Genomic DNA, 26,289 nt, shown 5'->3' with positions numbered 1-26,289 from the left:
TATTCATTCACTGAGGTGGATGGCCTCAAGCACAGGTAAATGTACCCAACAGTCTGCAATGTGGGAAAGTGATTGGTAATACTGGCTGGAGGGATTCAGAAGATCTTTTCCTTTGTAGCATAAAGTATAAGAATTCACATGATATTTCTGAAAATTTATTGATGAACAGGTATTAAAAAAAGATAATCTCTTGTCAGATTTATACATCATGATACATATGCACCCTCTGAAGAATTTGTATTTTCAGAAAAGTCATAGTGGAGACTGCACAGAGTTGCATACTCTGTATGTTAAGCATATGGCACCATCACATTCATATTTATTTTAAAAGTTACATCAATTGATTCATTTTGTGTATGTGTGTGTGCATACAATTCAGATGACAACTTGAGGTAGTCTTCTCTTCTTCCACTGTGTAGGTCCCAGGGATATAACTCAGATGGTCAGACTTAAGCAGCAAGTCTGTTAATTCTCTAATGAATCTCCCAGCCTACTGTCACATTAAATTCTTACTTACAGATTAATACACAGTACTTATTTTTGTGAAGTAGTATTTGATCATGATTTGCTTTTGTTTCTCTTTAAGATGACTCGAGGAGAACTACATCCAGTGCTGTTCCGGAAACGGGCCCTCCTGCAATGCCAAGGCTCCCTTCCTGCTGTCCTCAGCACTCGCCATGCGGAGGGACTTCACAGGGTCACCATGCATTAGCACATCCTCACGCAAGTTGTTTTCAGCAACATGGCCACCATTTTCAGCATCACCACCACCACCATACTGCCCACCCAGCAGTCCCAGTTTCTCCTTCCTTCAGTGATCCCGCTTGTCCTGTGGAAAGACCTCCTCAAGTACAGGCTCCTTGTGGTGCAAATAGCAGCTCTGGTTCCAGCTACCATGACCAGGTGTGTGAGTTTTACGCATAATTTCCTCAGAGTTCTCTCTTTCTCTCTCTCTGCGCGCGCGCGCACACACACACACACACACACACACTTGTGTTGCCTTTAGAAAGAGTTCCCAGTGATGTGTGTGTGGTGCTGTCAAGGTGAGTATGTCTATAAGTCATATACTTGAGTGCTAAAAGGGACCAATTTATTGTGAATTTTTAAATTAAATCTTGGTTTATAGAAAGTTTAAATTACTACAATTCTGTTCACTTTAGAGCAGTGTTTCTCAATTTGTGTGTCATGACCCCTGTGTGAGGTCGGGGTGGGAGTAGGACGACGCTTTCACAGGGGTTGCCTGAGACCATCAGAAAACACAGATTCCTAGCAGTAGCAAAATTATAGTTTTGAAGTAGCAATAAAAGTAATTTTATAGTTGGGGGTTACCACAACATGAGGAACTGTATTAAAGGGTAGTAGCACTAGGAAGGTGAGAACCACTGTTTTAAAGGAAAGGTTGGCTTAGTTCACAGTTGTCTTATGTTTAACAGTCTGGTACTAATAGTATGAACCCCAGAATCACCCTTTCTGCCTCTCCAGGGCTGAGGTTATGGGTGTGCACTTAACTTGTCATGTGGTTTCTGGAGAAATCAAACTCATAACTTCCTAGCCACATGTGACTCTTTGGAGATAAAATCGACAGTGTGTCGGCTCGGTGACAGGTATATTAACCATACCTGGCTTTACTTTCTTTGGAAAGCTATAAGTGTACTGAGCTTAACTGGTAGACAACATCTTTAAATTACTTAAGAATTGGGGAAAAATAAAAGGCAATTCTTGCTTTAGAATTTGCTTTAGAATAAGATCCTAGTATTTGCTTGGGATTTTATTTGGGGAGAAGTTGTTTTTTAGAGACAATGTTTCTTTGTGTAGCTTTGGCTATCCTGGAACTCACTTTGTAGACCAGGCTGGCCTCGATCTCCCAGATTTGCCTGTCTCTGCCTGCAGAGTGCTGGGATTAAAAGTGTATACCACTATTGTCCAGTGATTATTTACGGTTTTAACTAGCACATAGTTGTGTATATTCCTCTATGTGGTAATTTGATACATGTGTATAATGCATGGTGGTCAACAGAATAGCCTGCATGTCCATCACAAACAGTCATCATTTCTATGTAGGGAACTTAAGACTTTTGTAGTTATTCTGAGCTACTCATTGTTTTTAGTGAAAGTTACCCTAGTGTGTACTTAGGACTTTTTAAGTCACGTGCTTTGAGGGGAGAAAATGTTAACTTTTCCTAACTCACTATGTAGATCAGACTGACTTCTAACTTACAGAGATCCTCCTGCCTCTGTCTCCTAAGTACCACCATGCCTCTCTCTCTTTCTCTCTCTTTCTCTCTCTCTCTCTGTAAGAGTTTTAGTTGAATGTTATAAAATACTCATTTTATAAAAAGTTTGGACGCACAGGTTGTTCTAATAGCCAGCATACTGTTCAAGGAGCACTAAAGCTCTGATTAGAGTGTTAGAGGAAAGCAGGTCTGCTTTCAAACCCTCTTTTCTTTTGGTCTCAGTTGTGCATAATGTAAGATAAATAAATCTTTTAAACTTTTTCAAATTATTTTATGTTTATGTGTATATTCCTACTTGTCTCTGTGTACCACATTCATGCAGATGTTCAGGGAGGTCATAAAAGGACCATCAGATCCTCTGGAACTAGAGTTTTCAGGTAGTTGGGAACTACTTACTGTGGGGGCTGGGAATCAAACCTAGGTCTTCTACAAAAGTATTGTGTTTTTAGCCAGTGAGCTATCTCTTCAACCCAAAAAAATCATACAATAACATATTAGCTAAATATTTTTCTTGTATCTTATACTTCATTTAAATAGAGCTGATTTCACATTCTATGTGTAAAAATGCTAATTTTAAAGTTTAGGCTTTGTATAGTATTGTCTTTGTGTTTGATTTTTCTCATACAGAGAATTACCATTTCCAAATTTATTTGAATATCTTGTTTTCCTAGAGAGCACCAGGGATATTTTGTCATGTGACATAAAATGATATTTTTATAAAACTTTAGAAAAGTAAACTCTAATGGTTCTTTACCCAGCAGGCATTGCCAGTTGATCTGAGCAGCAGCGCTCTCAGGACTCATGGAAGTGGGGGTTTCCATGGTGCATCTGCCTTCGACCCCTGCTGTCCTGTCTCTTCTTCCCGAGCTGCAGTTTTTGGCCACCAGGCTGCTGCTGCCCCGACTCAGCCTTTAGCAATAGATGGCTATGGTTCAAGCATGGTTGCGCAGCCCCAGCCCCAACCACCTCCACAGCCTTCTCTCTCATCATGTCGGCATTATATGCCACCTCCTTGTAAGTATGAATTTTATGGGCAAAGAAAGAGTATGTAAATGAGCCTTAATTCCTCCATGGAATTAGAGTAATCATAGTTTGTAATTTATTTGGCTTAAGAATGGGAATTACTGGGCTGGAGAGATGGCTCAGAGGTTAAGAGCAGTGCCTGCTCTTCCAAAGGTCCTGAGTTCAATTCCCAGCAACCACATGGTGGCGCACAACCATCTGTAATGAGGTCTGGTGCCCTCTTCTGGCCTGCAGGCATATACACAGACAGAATATTGTATACATAATAAATAAATATTTTATTAAAAAAAAAAAGAATGGGAATTACTGGGCTGGAGAGAGATGGCTCAGAGGTTAAGAGCACTGACTGTTCTTCCAGAGGTCCTGAGTTCAATTCCCATCATCCACATGATGACTCACACCCATCTATAATGAGATCTGGTGCCCTCTTCTGGCCTGCAGGCAGAACACTGTATACATAATAAATAAATCTTTAAAAAATAATAATAATAAAAAAGAATGGGAATACTTTTTCCATACAGTTGTCTGTGAAGTTGAGATGTATTGATGTATTGAGTGGCACTGTATATTCATAAGCAAGGAAGTTTTAAAGTATTTGACTTTAGTTTTTAAGAGTAACAGAAGAAATGTGAAAGTTTTGTAATATTTCTAGGCGCAATAAAGGAAATTTTATTCAAAAATCTCAAATTTTATTCATAGAATTCTGAGTTAACTAAGGCATAAGAGAGGGCTGTGACAATGCCTTTCTATTTGGAAAAAGAATTGTATATTTATTTGTTATGAGCAACTGCAACTAATAGGCATGGCAACTGTAAGGAAATTGGAATCCATTAGATAGCTTGAAATTGATAACTCTCCTTGGGCTATGTAACAGTACTTTGATTAACTAATTATGACGTTGAAGCTTAACAAATACTTGGTGTAGTAAATACAAAGTTAAGCAGTTTTCATACTATTAAGTGACAAGTAGATCTGTTTTTTTTTAACCAAAGTTTCTTTTATGCAGAGTATAATTGCATTTCTACAAGGTTCTGTAGGTAAAGTGTTGTATTCATAAATAAGCTAAGTGAAAAGCTATACAATAAAAGAAACATCAGTGGGGCAAATGTAAACACGAATAAAAATTCTCCTGATTTCCCATGTTTCATTGAGCATCAGAACCCACCAATCAGACTGGGCAGCTGTGGCACATGTTTTTAATTTCAGCATTAGGAAAGCAGAGGCAGGCGGATTTCTTTGAATTCGAGGTTAGCCCATATAAACTATAGAAACTCTGTATACAGCGAGTTTCAGGACAGCTGGAGCTGTTACACAGAGAACCTGTCTTGAAAAACCTAAATAAAACCAAACAGCCAATTTTTAGTCTTTCTCTTGAACTTTGTTCTGCATCTACATTCTCTCCATCTCATTGGATCCTTGGATTTTACTTCATTTCCAGTGTGTCACAAGTATATCATTGACTACTGCTTTGGGAATTGAATGTCTTTCTGGGTATCCATTGTTAGTGCCACCGCAGCTTGAAGAAGCTTCCCTTCTCTGTGGCAAGTGGAGCTTTTAGGAAGCAATTTCAAAAGGAAATTAAATTTTAATATGTAATTGATAGGCATCTATATACTTAAACAGATTTTTCTCATTGGTGAGAACACCCATAAACTTCCAACGGAAGATGGACTATGGTGGTGCATGCTCACAATGCCAGCACTTAGAGTTGGAGGCAGGGTAATTGGGAGGTTAAGGCCAAGCTGGGCCACAGAGCAAAACTTTTCTTCTGCTTCAAAAAGAACAAAAACTGGGGCTGGAGAGATGGCTCAGTGGTTAAGAGCATTGCCTGCTCTTCCAAAGGTCCTGAGTTCAATTTCCGGCAACCACATGGTGGCTCACAACCATCTGTAATGAGGTCTGGTGCCCTCTTCTGGCCTGCAGACATACACACAGACAGAATATTGTATACATAATAAATAAATAAATATTTTTAAAAAAAGAACAAAAACTGCTGGACATTGTGGCACATGACTGTAATCATAGCACTTCAGAGGTTGAGACAGAATAATATCTTAAGGTTGAGACCATTCTGGGCTACCTAGTGAGACCCTGTGATGAGAAGCCAAACCAAAACATAATTAAAAGTGACTGAAAAGGAATGGGAATGAAGAGCAAGTGGCCTGTATAGTGCCAGTCTGTGCTTGTTACATAAGTTGCCTCTTAGAATGCTCACTGAAGAGTTAAGGGGACCCATTCAAAAACAGAACTGTGACTTTGTGAAACTCGTGAGTGCGGTGTTGGAAAGCTCTGAAAGATGCTTGGTGTGAGTTGGAGAAAGGTGATTAGGAATTAGAAATAATGTAACAAGTGACTTCTTTGTCATCTGAGTTCTGGAGCTGTGTGCCCTCTTGAAGAACAAAGCATTGATTTAATAAAAAGACTTTTAGAAAAATTGTTTGAAAAGTGAAGGTGGGCAAACAAAATAGTTTTAAAAATTATAAACCATTTTGGGAGTACCACCACTCCAGAGGCAGAGGCAGGTAGATTTCTGTGAATTCAAGGTCAGGCTACATAGCAAGACCCTACTCTATCTCAAACTAACAAATAAGTAAATGGTGGAAGAAGATAACCAAATAAATAAAAGGTGGAATAATATAACCAAGTGTTCCTTTGCCCTCCACACATATGCGCTCGGGTGTGCCCACTGACACAAATAAATAAATAGAGTTTTATGGGTTAAAAAAAAATAATAACTTGGAGAGATGGCACAACTATTAAGAGCTGGTCTTCTAGAGGGCCTGGGTTCAATTCTCAGCACCCACATGGCAGCTCAAAACTAACTGTCTATAACTCCAGGGGATCTGACACTCTCACACAGACATACATGCAGGCAAAACACCAGTGTATATAAAATACAAATAAATTTTTAAAAATTCAATTAAAAGGTGACTTGAAGGTAGTCCTCTGTTAATAAACTATAAGGTAACTATACCTCCAAACTAGATCACTATATCATCCTCAAATGATGGATTAGGAGAGGGCTGTCAGTAAAGTGCTTACCATGCAAGCATGAGGACCTGAGTTCTATTTCCAGAACTCATGGAAAGCTTAGTATAGTGACATGTGCTTGTAATCCAAGTGCTGGAAGATAAGGTTCATTGGCCAACATACTTAAATGCACTGAATCAATGAACCCCACTTCCGAATGTGAAAACCTCTCAACAAATAGAATTGTCCTATTTAGGGTTTCTATGGCTGTAATGAAACACCATGACCAAAAGCAACTTTAGGGGGAAAGGATTTATTTGACTTATCCTTGCACATCATAGTCCATCACTGAAGGAAGTCAGGACTGCAACTCAAACAGTACAGAAACCTGAAGACAGGAGCTAATGCAGAGGCCATGGAAGAGTGCTGCTTACTGGCTTGCTTCCCCTGGCTTGCTCAGCCCACCTTCTTATAGAACTCAGGACCACCAGCCCAGGGATGGCACCACCCACAATCGGCTGCATCCTCCCCCTAGTTTAAAAGATGCCCTACAGCCCGATCTTAGGTAGGCATTTTCTCAATTGAGGTTTCCTCCTTTTAGATAACGCTAGCTTGTGTCAAGTTGATATAAAACTAGCTAGCACAAAAGTTAGTAAGAATTACACTTGATGTCAAACTTTGGCTTACATACACACTCTAGTGTGTCCATGTGTGCATACCCACAAAAATGTGCAGACAAACTCACTAAAGAATACTGTTCTGCTGGGCATGGTGGTGCATACCTTTAATCCCAGCAATTGGGAAGCAGAGACAGGTGGAGCTCTGTAAGTTTGAGGCCAGCCTGATCTACAGAACAAGTTCCAGACAACCATGGCTATACAGAGAATCCCTGTCTTGAAACACAACACACAACACACACACACAACACACACACACACTTTCCAATGAAATGAAGTTTGGAGTAAAATCCAAGGTTTCTTATTTCTGGGTTTTTTTTTTCTCTTTTTTCACTGTATTGATCAGCTTTCTTTGAATTTAAGATTCTCCTTCCTCAGTCTCACCTTTCTAGGAGCTGAGATTGTAGATTGCACATTCTGCATAGATTGACTTTTTTTTTTTTTAATGTCAAGTAGATGCAGGTTTCTTGGTAAGAGAGATGAGTATTTCAACTATGACTTTGAAATGTAAAGATTTTTATTGAAGATATGAGAGAAAGCATCTTGTTAAGGGCTTACTCTGTGGTGTTTTCCTGACCTACATGCCTTATCTGTCTGTAGCACAGGTGACATTAGGTGTGGAAGGCAAGGGCAACAATAGAAGTGTTTCACACTCGTGTTTAGGGGACTGAGATTCCTTTTCCTCTGTACAGCACTCTGACAGTAAATCATTAAGGGAAGTGATACATGTTTAGGAAGTAGCTGCATGCTTGAATTGGAGCACACAGGAGGCCGAGGTGGGAAGGTTGCAAGTTTGAAGTCAGTTTGGATTATGTAGCAAGGCACTATATCAAAAAACAACAAACAAAAAGTTATAATTAATGGGAAAAACATTTTCATTTGTATTGTCGTGTCCTGTTTCTAGACAGGACAACTGGCTACGAAAAAGCAAAAACTCATTTGATAGGAGAATAAAGAGAATTTAGAAAAATGTCTATACTTTTAATTACAAAATTTCCACAAAGACAAATAGTACTTTAAATAAGTAAGATAATGCCAAATAAACAGTCTAAGAATACAAATCAATAATTCTGGGGGAAAATAGCAAGTGATTAGAAAATAAATTATTTTTCTTATCATATTTACCTTTTAAGTGTGCATTGGTGTTTTGCCTGTATGTCTGTGTGATGATGCCGGATCCCCTGGAACTGAAATTACAGACAGTTGTGAGCTGCCATATAGATGCTAGGAATTGAACCCTGGTTCTCTGAGCCATCTCTACAACCCCTCATATTTACTTAAAAATTTTAGGCCCTGCACTCAGGCGGCAGAGGTAGGCAGATCTCCAAGTTAGAGCCCAGCCTAGTCTACAGAGTGAGTTCTAGGACAGTCAGGGCTACACAGAGAAACCCTGTCTTGAAAAACAAAACATTTAGGGGCCTAGAGTGATGGTTAAGAATGTATACTGTTCTTCCACCAGAGGACTCAAGTTTGGTTCCTAGCACCCACGACCACCTATAATGTAGCTCCAGCTCCAGGAATTCCAGTGCCCCATTTCAGGCCTCCATAGGCACCTAAACATACAGCAGTCACAAAGACACACACACACCACATGTCTAAGTAAAAATAATGGAAATTAAATCTTTTATTAAACATTAGGTTGATTATGTGAGGTCAGTTTATACCTGTGTCTTATAGATGAGTATATTAATTATGGTAACCTTTAGGAAGGGTGTTTTATCACCAGCTGTCTGTACTTAAGGTAATTTTTTCTGGTATAAAATTCATACATTTTGCTGTAGAAATGGTCTGAGAGTGTGTGCATGTGGGGAGGGAGGAAGAAGGAACAACACATAGGGATGTCATATCAGCATTTATCAGTTTTTATCAGGGTATTTTTCCCAGAAATTTTAGTTCAGTCTCATAATAGATTGTTGTACATTGTAATGCTGTTAATGAAGTAGTTCTATATGTATTGACAGGAAACACTTTTCTTGCAGATGCTTCCTTAACAAGACCACTGCACCATCAAGCCTCGGGTTGCCCTCACTCTCATGGAAATGCACCTCCTCAGACTCAGCCTCCCCCTCAAGTGGATTATGTTATTCCTCATCCCGTACATGCTTTCCATTCTCAGATATCTTCTCATGCAGCATCTCACCCTGTGGCGCCCCCGCCCCCAACTCATTTAGGCAGTACAGCTGCACCCATCCCTCAGCATCTTCCTCCAGCTCACCAGCCGATTTCACACCATATTCCAGCCCCAGCACCTCCAGCCCAGAGACTTCACCCTCATGAAGTGATGCAGAGGATGGAAGTTCAGAGGAGGAGGATGATGCAGCATCCAACGTAGGTCTCATGGTTTTAAGGAAATTGTGCTTGCTTTCCTTCATGTTCCTTTGATTTTTTACAAATGAAATGTTTTGTGTTTTGAAACTAGGTTTCATTGTACAGACCAGACTGTTCTTGAATTTATGAACCTCCTTCCTTAGCCATACACCATCATACCTAGTGGGTTTATGGTCACGTAAAACAAGGCAGCATTACTATCGAAAATCTTCAGTGCACTAGGAAATTACCTCTTTTGTTGTTGGTGGTGGTGGTGGTGATGCTGGGCATTGAATCCATTCTACCTTGCCCCTAATTGAGAAGTGTCTACCACTGACTGAGCTTTATCCCCAGCTGGAGAATTGCCAACCATAAAATAACTTTATTGTGTCCTATTCTGCATTGTATATGTTGACTGTGTGAATGTCTTCAAGCAAATAAGTCTGTGTTTCTAATGATTGATATCAACTTTGATTCTGAAGAACAAAGAAAAATGTCTAAGATTTGATTTGATTTATCATGTTATTAACAAGAGGAAAGAATAGTAATAGAACTTTCTAAAACTGGGTGGGCGATGGTGGCACACGCCTTTAATCCCAACACTCAGGAGTGGAGAAAGGCAGATCTCTATGTGTTCAAGACCAGCTTGGTCTACAAAGCTAGTTCCAGGACAGCCAAGGCTCCTCAGAGAAACCCTGTCTTTAACAAACAAAAAGAAATTTCAAAAACTGACATAGAACTTGGCAGTGGTGGCACACGCCTTTAATCCCAGCACTTGGGAGGCAGAGATAGGCAGATCTCTGTGAGTTAAAGGTCTATACAGCCTGGTCTACAAGAACTGGTTCCAGTACAGGCTCCCAAGCTACAGAGTATCCCTGTCTCGAAAAAAACCAAAAAACAGAAACTGACATGGAGGCTTGGGATATAGCTCAGTTGGGAGGGTGTTTGCCTGGCATGCTTGAAGCCCTGAATTTAGTCCTCTGCATTGCATAAGGACTAGGCATGATGCCCTACTTGGAGGTGGAAAGTAGAGGTGGATCAGAATTCTATTCAAGACCAGCCTGGGCCACATAGCTCCAGTCTTAACAAAGTTTTATTAACCTTCTAATAGTGTAGTTCCCCATATTTATAATAAGAAAATGTTTTCTTTTGACAGTTCAGGATTTGGTATTCACAATCATCAGATTTATGAATTATTAGGACATTGGGTTGTGGCCCAACACACTGCCAATTTTTGTAAATAAAGTCTTATTAGAAAACAGCTTAACTTTTTATTTACATATTGATTTACATTTTTGGCATGGCAAAGACCTAGCTGGTTAGTTTTTTTGTTTGTTTTTTGGGGTTTTTTTAATAATTAAAGTTCAGTGTTCTTATTTTTTTTTTAAAGATTTATCTATTATGTATACAATGTTCCTCCTGCAGTTACATTTATACCAGAGGAGGGCACCAGACCTCATTACAGATGGTTATGAGCCATCATGTGGTTGCTGGAAATTGAACTCAGGACCTCTGGTAGAACAGCCAGTGTTCTTAACCTCTGAGCCATCTCTCCAGCCCTGGTTAATTTTTTCATAGATCATATGACTATAAAACATACTGATGTTTTAATGGTCAGCCTTTATAGAAAATGTCAGTGAATCCAGCAAGATGGCTCAGTGGGTAAGCTTACTGTCAAGCCTGAGAACCTGAGCTTGATCTCCAGGGCTACATGATGGAGTGAGAAAACAGATTCCTGCAAACTGCCCTTTGACCTGTCTCCAAGGGGCGGTGTGTGTGTGTGTGTGTGTGTGTGTGTGTGTGTGTGTGTGTGTATGGGGGGGACCCCTCATATTCTTAATTAAAATGATTGAATTTTTTTTTAATGATTGTAGCAAAATAAAATTTTCCATTGTCCTGCTTTATATGTTTATGTGAAGTAGCTAACTGGTGTAAACACACTTTTTAAAGTTTTATTTCCATTCTACTGTTCTCCTAATTAAAATACATTTTGTAGAAGTTTTAAGAGAATGCCTAAATTACCATTTTTGTAGAATGTTTTTGTTTTGTTTTTAAGGCAGGATCTCACTGTGTAGCCTTGGCAGACCATGAACTACTTCTGTAGACCAGGCTAGCTTCAAACTTAAAAGAGACCCAGCTGCCTCTGACTCCCAAATCCTGGGATTAAGTGCTTTCACCACCATGCCTGGAGTCTGGGATGTTATTAAATTGGAGATAGTAGAGTAAATGAGCAGTAAGTTTGTGTCAAAAATTTCATGTGTTTTTTAATTTAATAATTTTATGGTACATGTTTATTAGTATAAATTTCATCATGATTATGTATATATTTTCATAATTTTAACAAGTTTTTTTCACATTAAGAAATAACCAATTATTCAATTATTTCCAGTGGTCTTTTTGTGTTCTGTGTTTCCAGGCGGGCACATGAACGTCCCCCGCCCCATCCACATAGGATGCACCCAAACTATGGCCATGGGCATCATATTCATGTGCCTCAAACCATGTCCTCACATCCTCGCCAGGCTCCAGAGAGATCTGCCTGGTCAGTATTTTACTTATTTCAAACTGTGCTAAGCAGCTTCTGGTAAAACTGGGGAGAAATCCCTTATAGTAGGATGCATATCACAGAGAGCAGCTGTGTGGAGGGACAGTTGTGCTGGGAGGAACTGTCTGGGGAGTGAAGTCTGGAAAGACAGAGGAGGATCTTGCGTTCTGGGGCGGGAGTCTCCAGAAGCAGGAAAACAGCTGTTGGTTTTGTTTCTTTTGTGCCAGGTAATAACTGTGTGGACTGGGAACATTGCAGAATGATAACTCAGGTTAATTAGTATATCCATACCTCAATATTTATCATTTTTCTATGGTGGCATTTAAAATCCCCCTTTAAACAGTTTTGAGTGTCTATCTATTGCTTTCTATTCGACCATGAGGAGATGCTGTAGAAACCCAGAACTTAGTCCTGTTGAAGTGAATGCTTGCGTCTGTTGATTATAGCCTGTGTTCCCATGTGCCTCTCCTTCCTAGCCACACTCTTCAGTTCTCTACAACCGTGTTTGACTTTGACAAATTCTATATATAGTTGAGAGGACTTGTAGGTGGAGTTTTCCATCTAGACCTTTAATCAGCTCTGTCCTGCCAGCCATTCCCAAATATCCAGAGACCTAATTATAAATGCTAAGCCTATAGCTTAGGCTTGTTTTTAGCTAGCTCTTACAACTTAAATTAACTCATTTCTGTTCTTCTGTTTGCTGCCCCGAGGCACATTTACCTCATCTATTTACTTCCAATCCTATGTGTTCTTTGCCTCCTCAAACTCCCTTGACTCCATCCTTCTCCCTAACATTTTCTCTGCCTCAAAAATCCTGCCTAGCTATTGACCAATCAGCTTTTTATTAATAATGAAAACAACACATCTTCACAATGTACAGAAGAATTATTCTACAGCAAGGACTAGAGTATTTCTTCTGTTTTCATTAGTGTCTGCTAAGGTCAGACTCCTGATGCAACCCTGCTTGCCTTACTTCCTTAAATACCTCCCTTGTCATGGTTATGTTTGCTTCACTTGCAGTGTCCACCGTTGAAAAGAGAAACCTAGTTTGTTCTGGAGAAGTGAAATGGGTTTTCATTACATTTTCATTTTAATTCACTTGCAGTCATTGCAGCAGAGTAGGAGTAAGCAAGTGGAGCTTCATTATATACCACGTCTGCCCTTCTTGTAGGGTCACTGCTCAAGGTTTTAGGTGTAGAAGCTCTTTTAATTGTCACCAACACCAAGAACACAGCAAACAAAAGCCTGGGGAGAATGTGTCACATTCTAATGAACCAACAAAGTCAGCTGTATTGGTGTGCTCCTTGAGGAGAGCCAGGTTGATTAGAAGGGACTCTAGGAACCACTCTGTCTGTCTTGCTTTTATGATTGCGTGAAACTGAATTAAAATGCTTTTCTGCTTATACTCACAAAATGGGGCTCTTTGAACATTTATTTCTGAAATATACTTGAAGTTATTAGTAAAATTTGGGGGGAAAGGTCTTAAGTTACATTTGCCTTAACTAAACATAAGGATTATTGAAATTGCTTCTATTTCTCTTGGCAGTAAAGAGACTGTAAGGAAGGCACAAAGATAATTGCTCTTGCTCTTTCTTAGGGAACTGGGGATTGAAGCTGGAGTGACTGCAGCTACCTACACGCCTGGCGCACTGCACCCTCATCTAGCCCATTATCATGCCCCTCCTCGACTTCATCACCTACAGTTAGGAGCACTTCCTTTAATGGTAAAATGGAAATTTTAAATATTCTGATACATTTGCCTTCTAAAAGTAACTTTTTATTCTAAATTAAATATTGTATTAAAATATTTCGGTGCAGTAGATATTTTGTAAGAATTTAGAAATCATTCCACTAATTAGTTAGATATTGTACTATGAAAAGATATTAGATATATTGAAATCTGAGTCTGTTGTAAAATATACTTTTGATGTACAAAATGCTGCGAAGTGAACTTTTCTGCACACCGATAGAGATGAACATGACCTGCTGTCACTAAGACGCATGCATCAGTGAATTTGCCATCAGTGGATGGGGTCTGCTTTGATGCCATCATGCTATTGTTGCTTCTCATTGACAGATGCAGATTGTGTTGCTACAATGTTGAAAAAAATCACTATAAAACTAACTATAGATGTGAGGAGGAAAGGAAGTTCTCTGTTGTAGGGAAGGCACTGTAGGGAGTCCTCATTGCCTCTTGTCCTCGACTTCTGTGGACTTTGGGGTGCTGCCTTTGCAGAGGTTGATACTGGTCTGAGCTATCTAATAGCACCAAGGACTTAGAGTCCATGTAAGCTTGTGTATCCAGATGTGCCAGCCGGGGTAGCTCAGTGTCAGCATTTGCCCAGCACTTGTGAGCCTGTATTTGGCACCAGAGAGATGGGGTTGGGGAGAGAGGCTCAGGGAGTGGGGGAAGAAGGAAGGAAATAAAGAAGGAGAGAATGAGAACACAAAGCTGCTTCGACAGGAAACTGGGTCTCAGCAGCCACAGAAGGGGAATTTGTTGTTGCTCTTGTTTTATTTTGAGACAGGGTCTCTCTCTGTAGCCTTGCTGTCCTTGAACTCAGTCTGTAGACCAGACTGGCCTCAGACTCAAAGATATGCCTGCCTCTACCTCTCAGCTGAGATGTTTTGATTATATTTATGCTTTTTGAGTGATTTAATCTGATTATACTTGAAAAGGACACATGTCCTCAATTATGGTAAAAGCAGATTTAGAGATGGGAGAAGGAAATTCCTTTAAGTGTTTTGGTAGAAGAGTAAAGTTTAGTAAGTTTCTGAAATAAAGGTACTGGTAGACTTTGTTGACAGACTCCCCATGGGAGACCCTACCCTTTCTGAAGAGTGGATGGGAGGAAGGTGGAGGTGAGCAGGAGAAGTGGAGGGAGGGAAAACTGGTTTGGTATGTAAAATGAAAAAAAAAAAACTTTTAAATAAAAAATTTTTAAAAACTGCTTTAATGAAAAAAGCACTGGCAGATGGCAGGAAAAGCACCAGGACACAGTGTAGTAAGTTGGCTCCAGGTTTCTAGTTTGTGTGAAAAAGTGTAGTGCCTTTTGTTGTATTGGAGAATGTTAGATGGCTTGAAAAATATTAGATGAGATTTTAGACCTACTAAATCTGAGATAGCTGTGTCCACTAAGAAAGATATCTAGGCTAAAGGTATGTTTTTGAAACCTGACAAAATGTCATTCATTGCTAAGGAATCCAAGGAAGAGGAGTAGATTTTCAGAGAGTGTATAAGCGGCAAGAAGGTGAGTGGATAGGAGAAACAACATTTAGATGGCAGTGTCCCTCAGTCAGTTGACAGCTGCTCAAGTGAGAAACAAAACTAGAGCATTCTCATAAATGCATATGGTTGGTAGTGCCTTATGAAAGAATAAAAGCTTGGGGAGTATTGATATCGTAATGGTTGTCAGTGGTTTAACAGTGAGAAATGGAGATGGTTATGTTTCATTTCCTTCCCTTTCTTCTCCCATCCCCTTTTTTGACATGACAAAATTGAACTCAGGGTCCTGTGCTCTCTAGGCAAACACTCTCTCACTAAGACATACTGCTAGGTCTTGTAGGACTTTTTCAAAAAGATGAGAACTTGCAGACAGTAACTATACTTGTAGCTTACCTATGAAGGACAGATTTAGTATAAATTCCAGGATTAAGAGCATTGAGGTTTGGAGGAACAAGAAACATTTTGATTTGACAGGAAGCCAGTAGAAAGAACAGCTTGTTCAAAGAGAGAAATGAGGAGTAGTCAATTAAGTATAGACCAGGGTGGGAAACAGAAGAGTAAATTTGAGTAGGAGAAGAGAAGGTAGAGGAAAAAGACAGGGAAAGGTTTCTGGAAGGAAGGTTTAGAATATGTGGAGGCAAATTTCTTTCTAAGTTGCTTGGAGGATGTTGTCAGTTACTTCCTGTGCTCTTGGTTGTAAGTGAAGCTGCGGGTAACATAACAATGTGCCATGAGAGGCTGGGAGTGTACAGATGGTTGTGAGCCACCATGTGGGTGCTGGGAATTGAACTCAGGACCTCTGGAAGAGCAACCAGTGCTCTTAACCTCTGAGCCGTCTCCTCAGCCCCTGTAAGTATGTTTTGATTCAGCACAGGCTGATTAAAAATAATGCTGGAGAGCCAGGCAATGATGGCACACATCTTTAATCTCAGTACTAGGGAGTCAAAGACCGTGAGTTCCAGTTAGGGCTACACAGAGAAACCTTGTCTTGAAAAACAAAACAAAATAAAAAATAATAGTAATGTTGGAAAAAGTAAAGAAAAACAATTTAAAATGTTGATTTTTTTTTTTTTCAAGACAGGGTTTCTCTAGCTTTGGAGCCTGCCCTGGCACTAGCTCTTGTAGAACAGACTGGCCTCGAACTCACAGAGATCCGCCTGCCTCTGCCTCCCAAGTGCTGAGATTAATGGCATCTGCCGCCACTGCCCAGCTAAAATGTTGAAGATTATTTATAAAGATGGATGGTGCTGTCTCCTTCGTATAGTCAGTTGACTTGAATGTCTGCTGCTATAACTAGACAACCATTACAGAGAAGATGGAGTATGCTGCAGTCTTCTAGTCTTGACCCTTGGTTTGTTCATGTTTCTGTTAATCACTGATCTGATGTATATTGATGATTTGTTCACAGTGATTGTGCAACAGTAGCACTACAATGCACATCTGAGCAAAGCTGACCTGACATGTTTGCTTCACAAGGTGAAACACAGCCTTCCTTGGGTAGAATCCCTAGATGGTGCTTGAGAACTGTATTTGGAACCACATTTAAACATGAAAGAAAGCTGGTGGCAGAAGTTTGCCACTAAATAGATGTAGGAAAGCTAAGCTGAGAAGGCAGAGCCTGCTCAACATCAGTGGGAGCATCAAGCAGCCAGTGCCGGTTTCCCAGTGCACACTAACTGGCCATAAAGAACAAGTATCTCTGGGGTAACAAATAAATTTTACCTGTGTCCAGTTCACAAAAAATGAAGCCTGAAATATTCAGGATTCACTATACTGAACAAAACAATTTTTTCTTTGTTTTGTTTTTTTGAGACAGGGTTTCACTGAAGTTTTGGAGCCTGTCCTGGAACTAGCTCTTGTAGACCAGGCTGGCTTTGAACTCACAGAGATCTGCCTGCCTCTGCCTCCCTAGTTCTGGGATTAAAGGCGTGTGCCACTGCTGCCCAGCCGAACAAAACAATTTTTTAAAAAGTCTGTTAAAATTAGTTTCATTGACAGAATCAAGACACGTAGGCAAGAATATTTCATGCTTTATTTACTATTGAGAGGTTGTCATGGTCATATGAAAGCTTTAATTTCTTAAGTTTGTTTGCTACTACTAAGAGATCATAGGGCTTCAAAAGCTTGAATATACATAGACATTTTTTTGTTTTGTTTTTGAGACAAGGTTTTTCTGCGTAGCCCAGGCAATTCTGGAACTCACTACATAGACCAAGTTGACCTGAAATTCACAGAGATCCATCTGTCTCTGCTTCCTGAGTGCTGGAAATTAAAGGTGTGTACAACCACACCTGACTTTTTTTTTTTTTTTTTTAAAGTAGGGTGGACAGAGTATATTTTGCTGTTGCCCAGGCTGACCTTGAAACTAGACCTAGCCTCAAGCTGCCTTAGCCTACCTCAGCCTTCTTAGTAGCCAGGGCCAAGTATGTCTCACCATACACAACTATATGCAAAGTTCATGTAAGAATTTGTTACCTCATGAAACAGCTGTTTTCCCTATTTCTTTCAACCATCTTTTCAGAAATGAGAGCTTGTGTTTTAAGGGGCGCCTAACTGTTCCTCTTAATAGAATGTGTAATTAGAGTCATGTTTGTGGTGATATTTTTGTTTGTGCTAACAAATAAAGCTTGCCTGAAGATCAGAGTGCAGACTTAAGCCACTAGTTAGCCATAGAGGCCAGGCAGTGGTGACACACACCTTTAATCCCAGCGTTCAGGAGACAGAAGCAGATGAGACAGTTCTCCATGAGTTTAAGGTCATGCTGGGCTACTTGAGATTGAATCTATCTAAAAGAGAAACAGAACTCACACAAAGGTGATCCCAGCAGTTGGGATCACATGCCTTTAATACCATCACTAGGGAGCTGGAGACAAGAGTGAACAGGAGCTCAGATAGAATCTGAGGATTCAGTCTTAGAAACAGTCTGAGGTTTCATAGAGGGAGCATTTGGTCTTGGATCTGAGGTAGAGGTAAGAACTGGTGACTGGCTGTTTTGCTTCTCTGATCTTCATTAACATCTGTATGTGACTAGATTTTTATTATTAAGATCAATTAGAATTTGTGCTACACATGTTTGTCTTTTGAGTTCAGTTTATGACTTGAATGGAGGTTGAGTATTTTCAATGTTAGCAGTAAAATACAAATCTTAATGACTTCATCTCTTATATTAAAAACAGGTTCCTGACATGGCAGGCTACCCTCACATTCGTTATATTTCTTCAGGATTGGATGGAACATCGTTCAGAGGTCCTTTCAGGGGCAATTTTGAGGTATGAAGTAAAATAAGTGAAGATATTTGCCATTGAATTTTTAGTGCAGAGTTGATTAAGTAGAATGGCTACTGAGCTGAGAATCAGAAGGCAGTCAGATGTCTGATTTTCTGGATTTTGCTTCAGGGACTTACAAAGATTTATGAAGAGTATCTTAAAAGTCAAAACTTAACTGTTTAAAGACATTGAATGTGAATATCTTAAAGACGTTGAATGTGAATAAAAGAATATATAAAGTTTATATAAAGTTTATAAAACTGATTATGGTGGTACACACTTTTAATCCAAGCACTTGAGAGACAAAGGCATAACCTTGTGAGTTGTGGGTTTTTTTTTGTTGTTGTTGTTGTTTGGTTGGTTAGGGTTTTTCTATATAGCTTTGGAGCCTGTCCTGGAACTAGCTCTTGTAGACTAGACTGGCTTCGAAGTCACAGAGATCTGACTGCCTGTGCCTCCTCAGTGCTGGGATTAAAGGTGTGTGCCACCACCGCCTGTCAACCTTGTTAGTTTTATGCCAGCCTGGTCTACCTGATGAATTCCAGGCTAAGTAACACTACATAGTAAGGCCTTTTCTTGTAAGAACACAAAAGGGGGGCTGAAGAGATGGCTCGGTGGTTAAGATCAGTGGCTGCTGCTCTTCTAGAGGACGCAGGTTCAATTCCTAGTAACCACATGGTAGCTCACAAGTGTCTGTAATTCTGGTTTCAGGGGATTAATTCAGTACCCTCTTCTGGCCTCCTCAGACACCAGGCATGCATATGCTACACAAAAATATCACACAAAATACCCATACACATAAAATAAAAAACTTAAAAACCTACCAAATCAGTAAAATATCCAATGGAGAGCCATTTGCATATGGGAAGAAAATTGAGCATTCTTGGTAGAGAAACAGTCTAGAGAAAGGAAAGCCAATGTGTGTGCAGCTGAAGATCTCATCTGTGGTTGGATAACTTAGAACTGCTCATTTCCTTGATGTAGTGGAAGGGATTCAGATTCTGCAGCCATGTGCACATCCAGACTGTACTGCCACATGTTTACAACCTGATTTACAGGATAATGTTGCATTGCCAGCATTTATAGTATTTATATTGCAGGGTTATGAATATTTAAATTTGTTGCCTTTGTAGTATTGATCATACTCTATTTTTATTTTATTTTATTTGCATTGGTATTTAGCTTTCATGTTTGTCTGATCTTGGAGTTACCTATAGTTGATTGTAAACAGACATTTCTCTTGTGCTCACCTATTCCCAAATACCCAACATCTACTTCCTAAATAATTGAATTGGAGGCTTAATATGAATTATGAATGTTTGACTAATAGCTCAGACTTATTATTAACTAGCTCTTACATTTTAAGTTAACCCATATTCCTTACTTATGCTCGGTCACATGGCAGTATCTTTAATAGCTTGGCACATTCATCTTCTGCTCCCTCTACATCTGGCTGGTGACTCCTTGACTCTTCTCCTTCCCATCATCCTTAGTTTGACTGACCTGTTTGTACTTCCTGCCTGGCTACTGGCCAATCAGCCTTTTATTAAACCAATTTGAGTGACAGATCTTTACAGTGTACAACAGGATTTTTCCACACCAGTTGTTAACTGCCATTTAGGTGCTGGGAATTGAACTCTCGAAGAATAGTCAGTGCTCCTAACCGCTGAGTTACCTCTCCAGCCCCTGACAATACTGACAGTAGTCATTGTGATTTTAATACTATTTATGTTTCACTTTCAGGAACTGATTCATCTGGAAGAAAGATTAGGAAATGTCAATCGTGGAGCATCCCAGGGAACAATTGAAAGATGCACATATCCACATAAATATAAAAAGGTGAGGATTGTTATGATAAAAATGGAATCTTATAGACCCTTGATTCTGTAATAGCAACTGTATTACTATTGAAGTGATTTCCATAATGAAATTTATCTGAAATATAGTCTGAAATCTTTTCCTGAACTCTGGGCTTCCCTTTTCAGATGGGAAGTCATTGATTTGTTAAGTGTTCTTCAAGATACTTTAGTGCATTTTATTATACTCACTTTTATAACATTTATATATAATATTTATATGTATATGTTGTTTCTTCCAGTTAAAAAAGAAACCCATAGGGAGACAGAGAGGAAACTTTGTGCACCATCTTTTTTTTTTTTTTTTTTTTTTTTTCAAGACGGTTTCTCTGTAACTTTGGAGCCTGTCCTGGAACTTGCTCTGTAGACCATGCTGGCCTCGAACTCACAGAGATCCACCTGCCTCTGTCTCTTGAGTGCTGGGATTAAAGGCGTGTGCCACCACTGCCCAGCTGTGCACCACCTTTTATTAGCTCTCAGCTCTTTGCTTCTGGTATAAGTGTTGCTATGTAGCCCAGGCTAGTCTTACGTTTAAACTTCCCCTGCCACAGCCTCCTGTGCTGGCATTATAGGTGTGGCTGCCTATCTCATCTCATTTTTAGTAGCTTGTACAAAATTCCATCATATGATAATATTACAGTTTTTTAAAGCTATCCTCTTACACGTAATGTGATGGCTACACCTGTACTCCCAGCACTAGAAAGCCTGAGGCAAGGAAATTGCTGTAATTTGAAGGCCTGCTTGGGCTATAAAATATAGCAAAAACCAAGTTGGGCGGTTGTGGCGCACGCCTTTAATCCCAGCACTTGGGAAGCAGAGGCAGGCAGATCTCTGTGAGTTCGAGCCTGGTCTACAAGAGCTAGTTCCAGGACAGGCTCCAGAGCTACAGAGAAACGCTGTCTCATATATGCTTTTAACATATATGTGTGGTGGTGGTGCACACCTTTAATCACAGCACTTGGGAGGTAGATGCAGGTGAGTTTTGAGATTAGCCTGTTCTACAGATAGCGATCTAGTACAACTGGGGCTATTACACAGAGAAATCCTGTCTTGGAAAACCAAAATAGCTAAAACACCTAGCCAGTTCTTTCCACTGATACCTAGTTCATATTTCTGTATTGTTCATATTATGTATGTGGAATTCCAAACTATATGTAAAATGAGCTGTTCATAGTGAACAGATAATGCTTAGTGCTGTACGGAAAACAATGGAGGTTACTATTGGTATTTTTCATGTTTTCTAAGAGTGTCAGTCAGGCATTACTACAACTGTATCTTGTTTAAACTAAATGCTATAAATTAGAATTAACTTAGAGATACTTAAAATAGTCATTAGAAGAATAATTTGCTTAACTGTGTTAAAATAATAATTGTGCAAATTATCATTGTCACGAAATAAAATTAATAGGGTTCAACCTAGAGAATCTCTTACATTTTGAGTTTGCTTTTCATGCTCACTTTGAGGAGTCTATAATTAATTTGTAGTCACTTAATTCATCTGTTAATTCATGACTGTTGTGTAAGAAATAAGTTACATATGAATATGTGGTCTTGTTTTGTTTTGTTTTAAATAAACACAGACTTTACTCAGTTGTTCAATAATGTCATCTCTGCTAATAAGGTAACAACTGATTGGTTCTCACAGAGGAAACTGCACTGCAAACAAGATGGGGAAGAAGGGACAGAGGAAGACACAGAGGAAAAGTGTACTATCTGTTTGTCTATTTTAGAGGAAGGTGAAGATGTGAGGTAACTAGATATTTCTTATTTAAAGTCCACTCTTAAATAGAAAAGACTGGATTATGGCTCAGTGTCAGAGTCCTTGTCTAATTGCACAGCCATGGCTTTGTTCCTTAGCAGCACAGATAATTGATTCACAAATAGTTAGATCAATAGGTCTTAAAGGGCATTCATTTAAAAGTAAACGGAAACCAAATAAAGATTATGCTCTGTAAGCAAAAGGATAAAAAGGATCAAAGTCATGGAGAGGTGTGCACTTCCACTCTGGACTCCACCAGAGGCTGCATGGGGAGCTTCTGTAGTAAAAATTTGTCTTCTGTAACACTTTCAGGAATTAAATTTGAGAGGATTTTGCTATTTAGATTATAAAAGGTCACGATCACCTCTATATACTCTATTGCCAGCATTCTTCACCCTCTCCTCCCCCTCCCCCCCCACCCTTTGTTTTCTTGTTTTTTGGTTTGGTTTGGTTTGGTTTGGTTTGGTTTGGTTTGGTTTTGGTTTTCTGAGAGGTTCTTGCTAGATACCACTGGCTGGCCTTACACTCATGGAGGTTTGCCCCTGCCTCCCAAGTGCTGGGATTACAGGCACATGCCTCTATGCTCAATATAACCATACTTCTTTTGTGATTTAGCATAGGTTCTCATCCTGACCTAATATTATTTGAAGGCATTTTGTTTGTAGTTTGTAAGGTAATTCCTTTATAATCTTGATTTTTAAAACAGTAATTTATCCGGGCCGTGGTTACACACGCCTTTAATCCCAGCACTCAGGAGGCAGAGGCAGGCAGATCCATGTGAGTTTGAGGCCAGCCTGGTCTATAGAGCAAGTTCCAGGACAGGCTCCAAAGTTATACAGAGAGACCCTGTCTTGGAAAAACCAAAAAAACTCCAAAGACCAATAATTCAGTATTATATCAAGCATAACAGCTATGGGTAATATTTTTTTTTTCTGTTTCTAAGGATAATGTCGTCAAACTTTGTTTTTCTTCTAGATAGGATTTCTCTGTGTAGCCCTGGCCGTCCTGGAACTTGATCTGTAGACCCCTCCTGGCTCATCATACATCTTCAGCTAGTGGTTGAGAGAGGAGAAAGATACATTATTGTTAGTTATACCATGTGATAAGGGTTTTTTTAAAATCCTTAAAAGTGAATTACTAATTTTCTTACGTGTATAAGTGTTTTACCTGCATATAAGTTTGAGCATCATGTGCATGCAGGTGTTCAAAGAGGCCAGAAGAGGGCATTGGATCCCCTGGAACTGGGTACTGGGAATTATGGCCTCTGGAAAGACAGCCAGCACTCTTTGACTGTTGAACCATCTCTGCAGCCCCTGTGGTTTTATTTTGTTTTAAACATTCTGTTTCTAGTGAATCTTCACAGACAACATAATGATTTGATATTTTTTTAAAGTGTTTGCAGCATCATAAAACAGAATATTTTCATCTACAGTGCCTTGGCTGCTCATGTAAAAGACAAAACTAGACTAATTGTCAGTCTGATTCTTGATTTGACAGCTCTGAGTTTTATATATTTTGCCTCCATAGAAGTGTCAGTTATTTATCTTGGTAACTCATATATTGTCTAAAATGCCATTTTTATAATGAACAATTCCCCTTAGAGATAATGGGTGTGTGTGTTTGTGTTTGTGTATCACAGTGCACAAAGTGTTGTCCCTCACTTAGAAACAGGGCTCTATTTGTGTTCTCTGTTGTATGCACCAGTCTAGCTAGCTGTCCAGCTTCTGGGAAATTTGTTTCCACCCCGTGTCCTGGATTACAGATGTCGCATATGCCAATGCATGCTCCTTTTTATGTGGGTTCTGAGGATGGAAACTCAGGTTGGCAGACTTGCATAGCAATTACTTTGCCTGCCGAGCTATTCTGCCAGCTCTAGTCTTTGTGCTTTTAACATAAATATGCTTAGTGACTTCAGAACACTTTATTTGTAAATCTGTGCCCAATAGAATCGTCATAAAATTAATTTTTGCTGTTTGTTTTCTTCATCTATGATAGGCGCCTTCCGTGTATGCACCTTTTCCACCAAGTGTGTGTTGATCAATGGCTGATCACCAATAAGAAGTGCCCCATATGCAGAGTGGACATCGAAGCCCAGCTGCCAAGTGAAAGTTGACACCGTATTTCAGAACTCTTGCTGTCCCTCTCATTCCCATTCTTCCTGGTACTGCAGTCAACCAAAGATGGCATGACTTACCTGCGCAGATCTGGAAGCCTTGAACTCGGAGTGCTGACTCTGCTACATGGTACAGCTACCGCTAGACCTACAACTTATGTACACAGTTGATTTTGATGTATTTATAAAAGCTTTTGTGGTTTTTTTTTCTAGATTTGACATTTCTTCCTGTATCATTTTACTGTATTTTTGCATGATTCCTTGTATTGCATTTCTTTGCACATATTATGGGCTTGTGACCCTAAACTTGCAGGCAAGATTAGCTGCTTTAGTAAGTAGTATTTTTGTGGTCTTTTTGTTGTTACTTTTTTTTTTTTACATAGTACCTTGAGAATTATGAATTTTTTTATTCATTACTAACCTTTAATTTAATCAATCATGTACTTTAGTTTAATGTATAAAGATCCTCTAGAAAATGATAATATTGTGTATTAAGACATTCCTTAATTAAATTAGGACAAAATGGCTGCTGTATATTTACAATATGGAGTTCTGAGTTAAGTACCACTCTTAATACTGGGAACAGAATGCAACCCATGTCAATCAGATGAAGGTGGTACTCACATGACCAGAGTGATCAATAGGAATTTTCTTGGTGTATCCTTTCTTCCAGCACAGTGCAAGATCGAGTTGCTATTGACGCCGTACGTTTAGACTGCTGTTCTGACCCTATTTATCTTCCTCTATGCCATTCGGAACTTTATTCCCTAATCCAATTTTTGCTGCTGTGAAACAGCTTTGATGAACACTAAATATTAATTTGAGTTAGCTGGATTGTATATACTTGCAGATTTAAAAAAACTAGGGAAATTGAAAAAGACATGTAGAATTTTGTTAGGTCTTCTGCTAAGCACGAATAATTAAGATATCTGCTTACATTAATTTTATAAAGTCATTCAGTCAGGATTTAGGATTCAGTCATTGGCAGGTATCTATGCATTCATAGAACTTCTAAGGGTCCCAGGTTCACTTTTAAGGGATTTTTTTTTTATAGTTTAAATAAAGTCAGCTGAATCTACATGTCTCTTGTTTTCTTTCTCTCTAAACTTGAAAACAATAAATCTGCAGATACTGTGAGGCACAGATTATATTGTCAGGCTACTGTTGGCTATGGTTATAGACACCCACTTCAGACATTACCAAGAGTCGATCACTGATTTAAAAATTTTAATTTCTATAGTTAAGATTTACAACATAATATAGAATAAAAGTTAACATACTAACATTTCTCCTTTGGAGGAAGTTTTAATCCACTTCAGGATGCATATTATCAAGATACTTTCATATACAGGATAGCCTAATTTTATTTGTTTAAATATGCTTAATATGCCCAAGATTGCAAATGCATCCAGTCAGTAATACCACTGTCTGTATGTGGAAGACATGTTCCCATGGATCATATGTGAAGATGTCAATAAGCTTGCATTAAGCCACCTGCTTTGTAAGTGGATTGATTAATAAATAACTTATATTTCTATTGTCTTTGTGTTTCATAATTAGTGTTTATAAAATGGTTAACTTTGGCCATCTTGGAATTCAAATCAGATCCATCTAACTGATATTTGCATAATCTGGTGCTTGTTTTCATTCACTTTTGCCTGTTATATTTCTAAATATCACAGTAGAGTAATTTCATTATCAACATGTGACTACAGAGTGTGCTTGTTGATAGAGCTAAAAATATACTTGTGAGCCAGACTATAGTCTGATGTTGAAAAATTTCCAAACTCCAGGTATCCCGAGTTCAATGCCTAACACTGCAAAAAGAAGATAAAAGAAGTACATTTGATTACCAGTCTACTTTATGGAAGGTCAGGAAAGAGTGTAACAGTGACTCAGGTCAGCTTCCTCACTGGGTAAAAGCCAAAAAGTAGACTGATATATACAAGACTGCCATTAGAGAGCCTGAGTCTGTACAGGGGGCTGAGAACATCGAAATGAAAAGGAGGAGTGTGTTTGGAAAGATGACTCAGTGATTAAGAGTGCAGACTGCTCTTCCAGAGGGCCTGAGTTCAGTTCCCAGCATCCATGTCAGGTAGTTTGCAGGCTCCAGGGGAATCTGACACTATTGGCCTCTGCAGGAACTCATGTGTGCACACCCACACATATGTACACATATATGTACATACATACATATTTATTTATTTGGTTTTTCAAGATAGGATTTCTCTGTGCAGCCCTGGCTATCCTAGAACTCTCTCTGTAGACCAAGCTATCCTCCAACTCAGAGATCCACCTGCCTCTGCCTCCTGA

At 39.2% G+C, this 26,289-nt stretch overlaps 1 protein-coding gene across 15 annotated transcripts in view; it reads left to right on the top strand.

The window, feature by feature from the left end:
- Positions 1-25,518, top strand: part of Rnf111 (ring finger protein 111) — a 78,132-nt gene extending 52,614 nt beyond the window's left edge. For 8 of the 15 annotated variants that reach the window (XM_085689300.2, XM_085689291.2, XM_085689296.2 and 5 more), the window contains 9 exons: positions 587-903; positions 2,993-3,248; positions 8,884-9,232; positions 11,601-11,753; positions 13,354-13,480; positions 18,159-18,251; positions 19,992-20,087; positions 21,726-21,853; positions 23,859-25,518. In XM_085689300.2, coding sequence (XP_085545426.2) covers positions 587-903; positions 2,993-3,248; positions 8,884-9,232; positions 11,601-11,753; positions 13,354-13,480; positions 18,159-18,251; positions 19,992-20,087; positions 21,726-21,853; positions 23,859-23,976 — 1,637 coding nt within the window. In that variant the 3' untranslated portion in view covers positions 23,977-25,518. The remainder of the gene's footprint in view (positions 1-586; positions 904-2,992; positions 3,249-8,883; positions 9,233-11,600; positions 11,754-13,353; positions 13,481-18,158; positions 18,252-19,991; positions 20,088-21,725; positions 21,854-23,858) is intronic. The other 7 variants (XM_085689299.2, XM_085689302.2, XM_085689298.2 and 4 more) reach the window with 5 other exon arrangements.
- The last annotated feature ends 771 nt before the right edge of the window (positions 25,519-26,289 follow it).

Source organism: Myodes glareolus, chromosome 4, assembly GCF_982192425.1.
Source record: "Myodes glareolus chromosome 4, mMyoGla1.1, whole genome shotgun sequence".
Lineage (NCBI taxonomy): Eukaryota > Metazoa > Chordata > Mammalia > Rodentia > Cricetidae > Myodes > Myodes glareolus.
The sequence above is the reverse complement of the archived record's forward strand: the minus strand, read 5'-3'. Positions and strand labels throughout refer to the sequence as shown.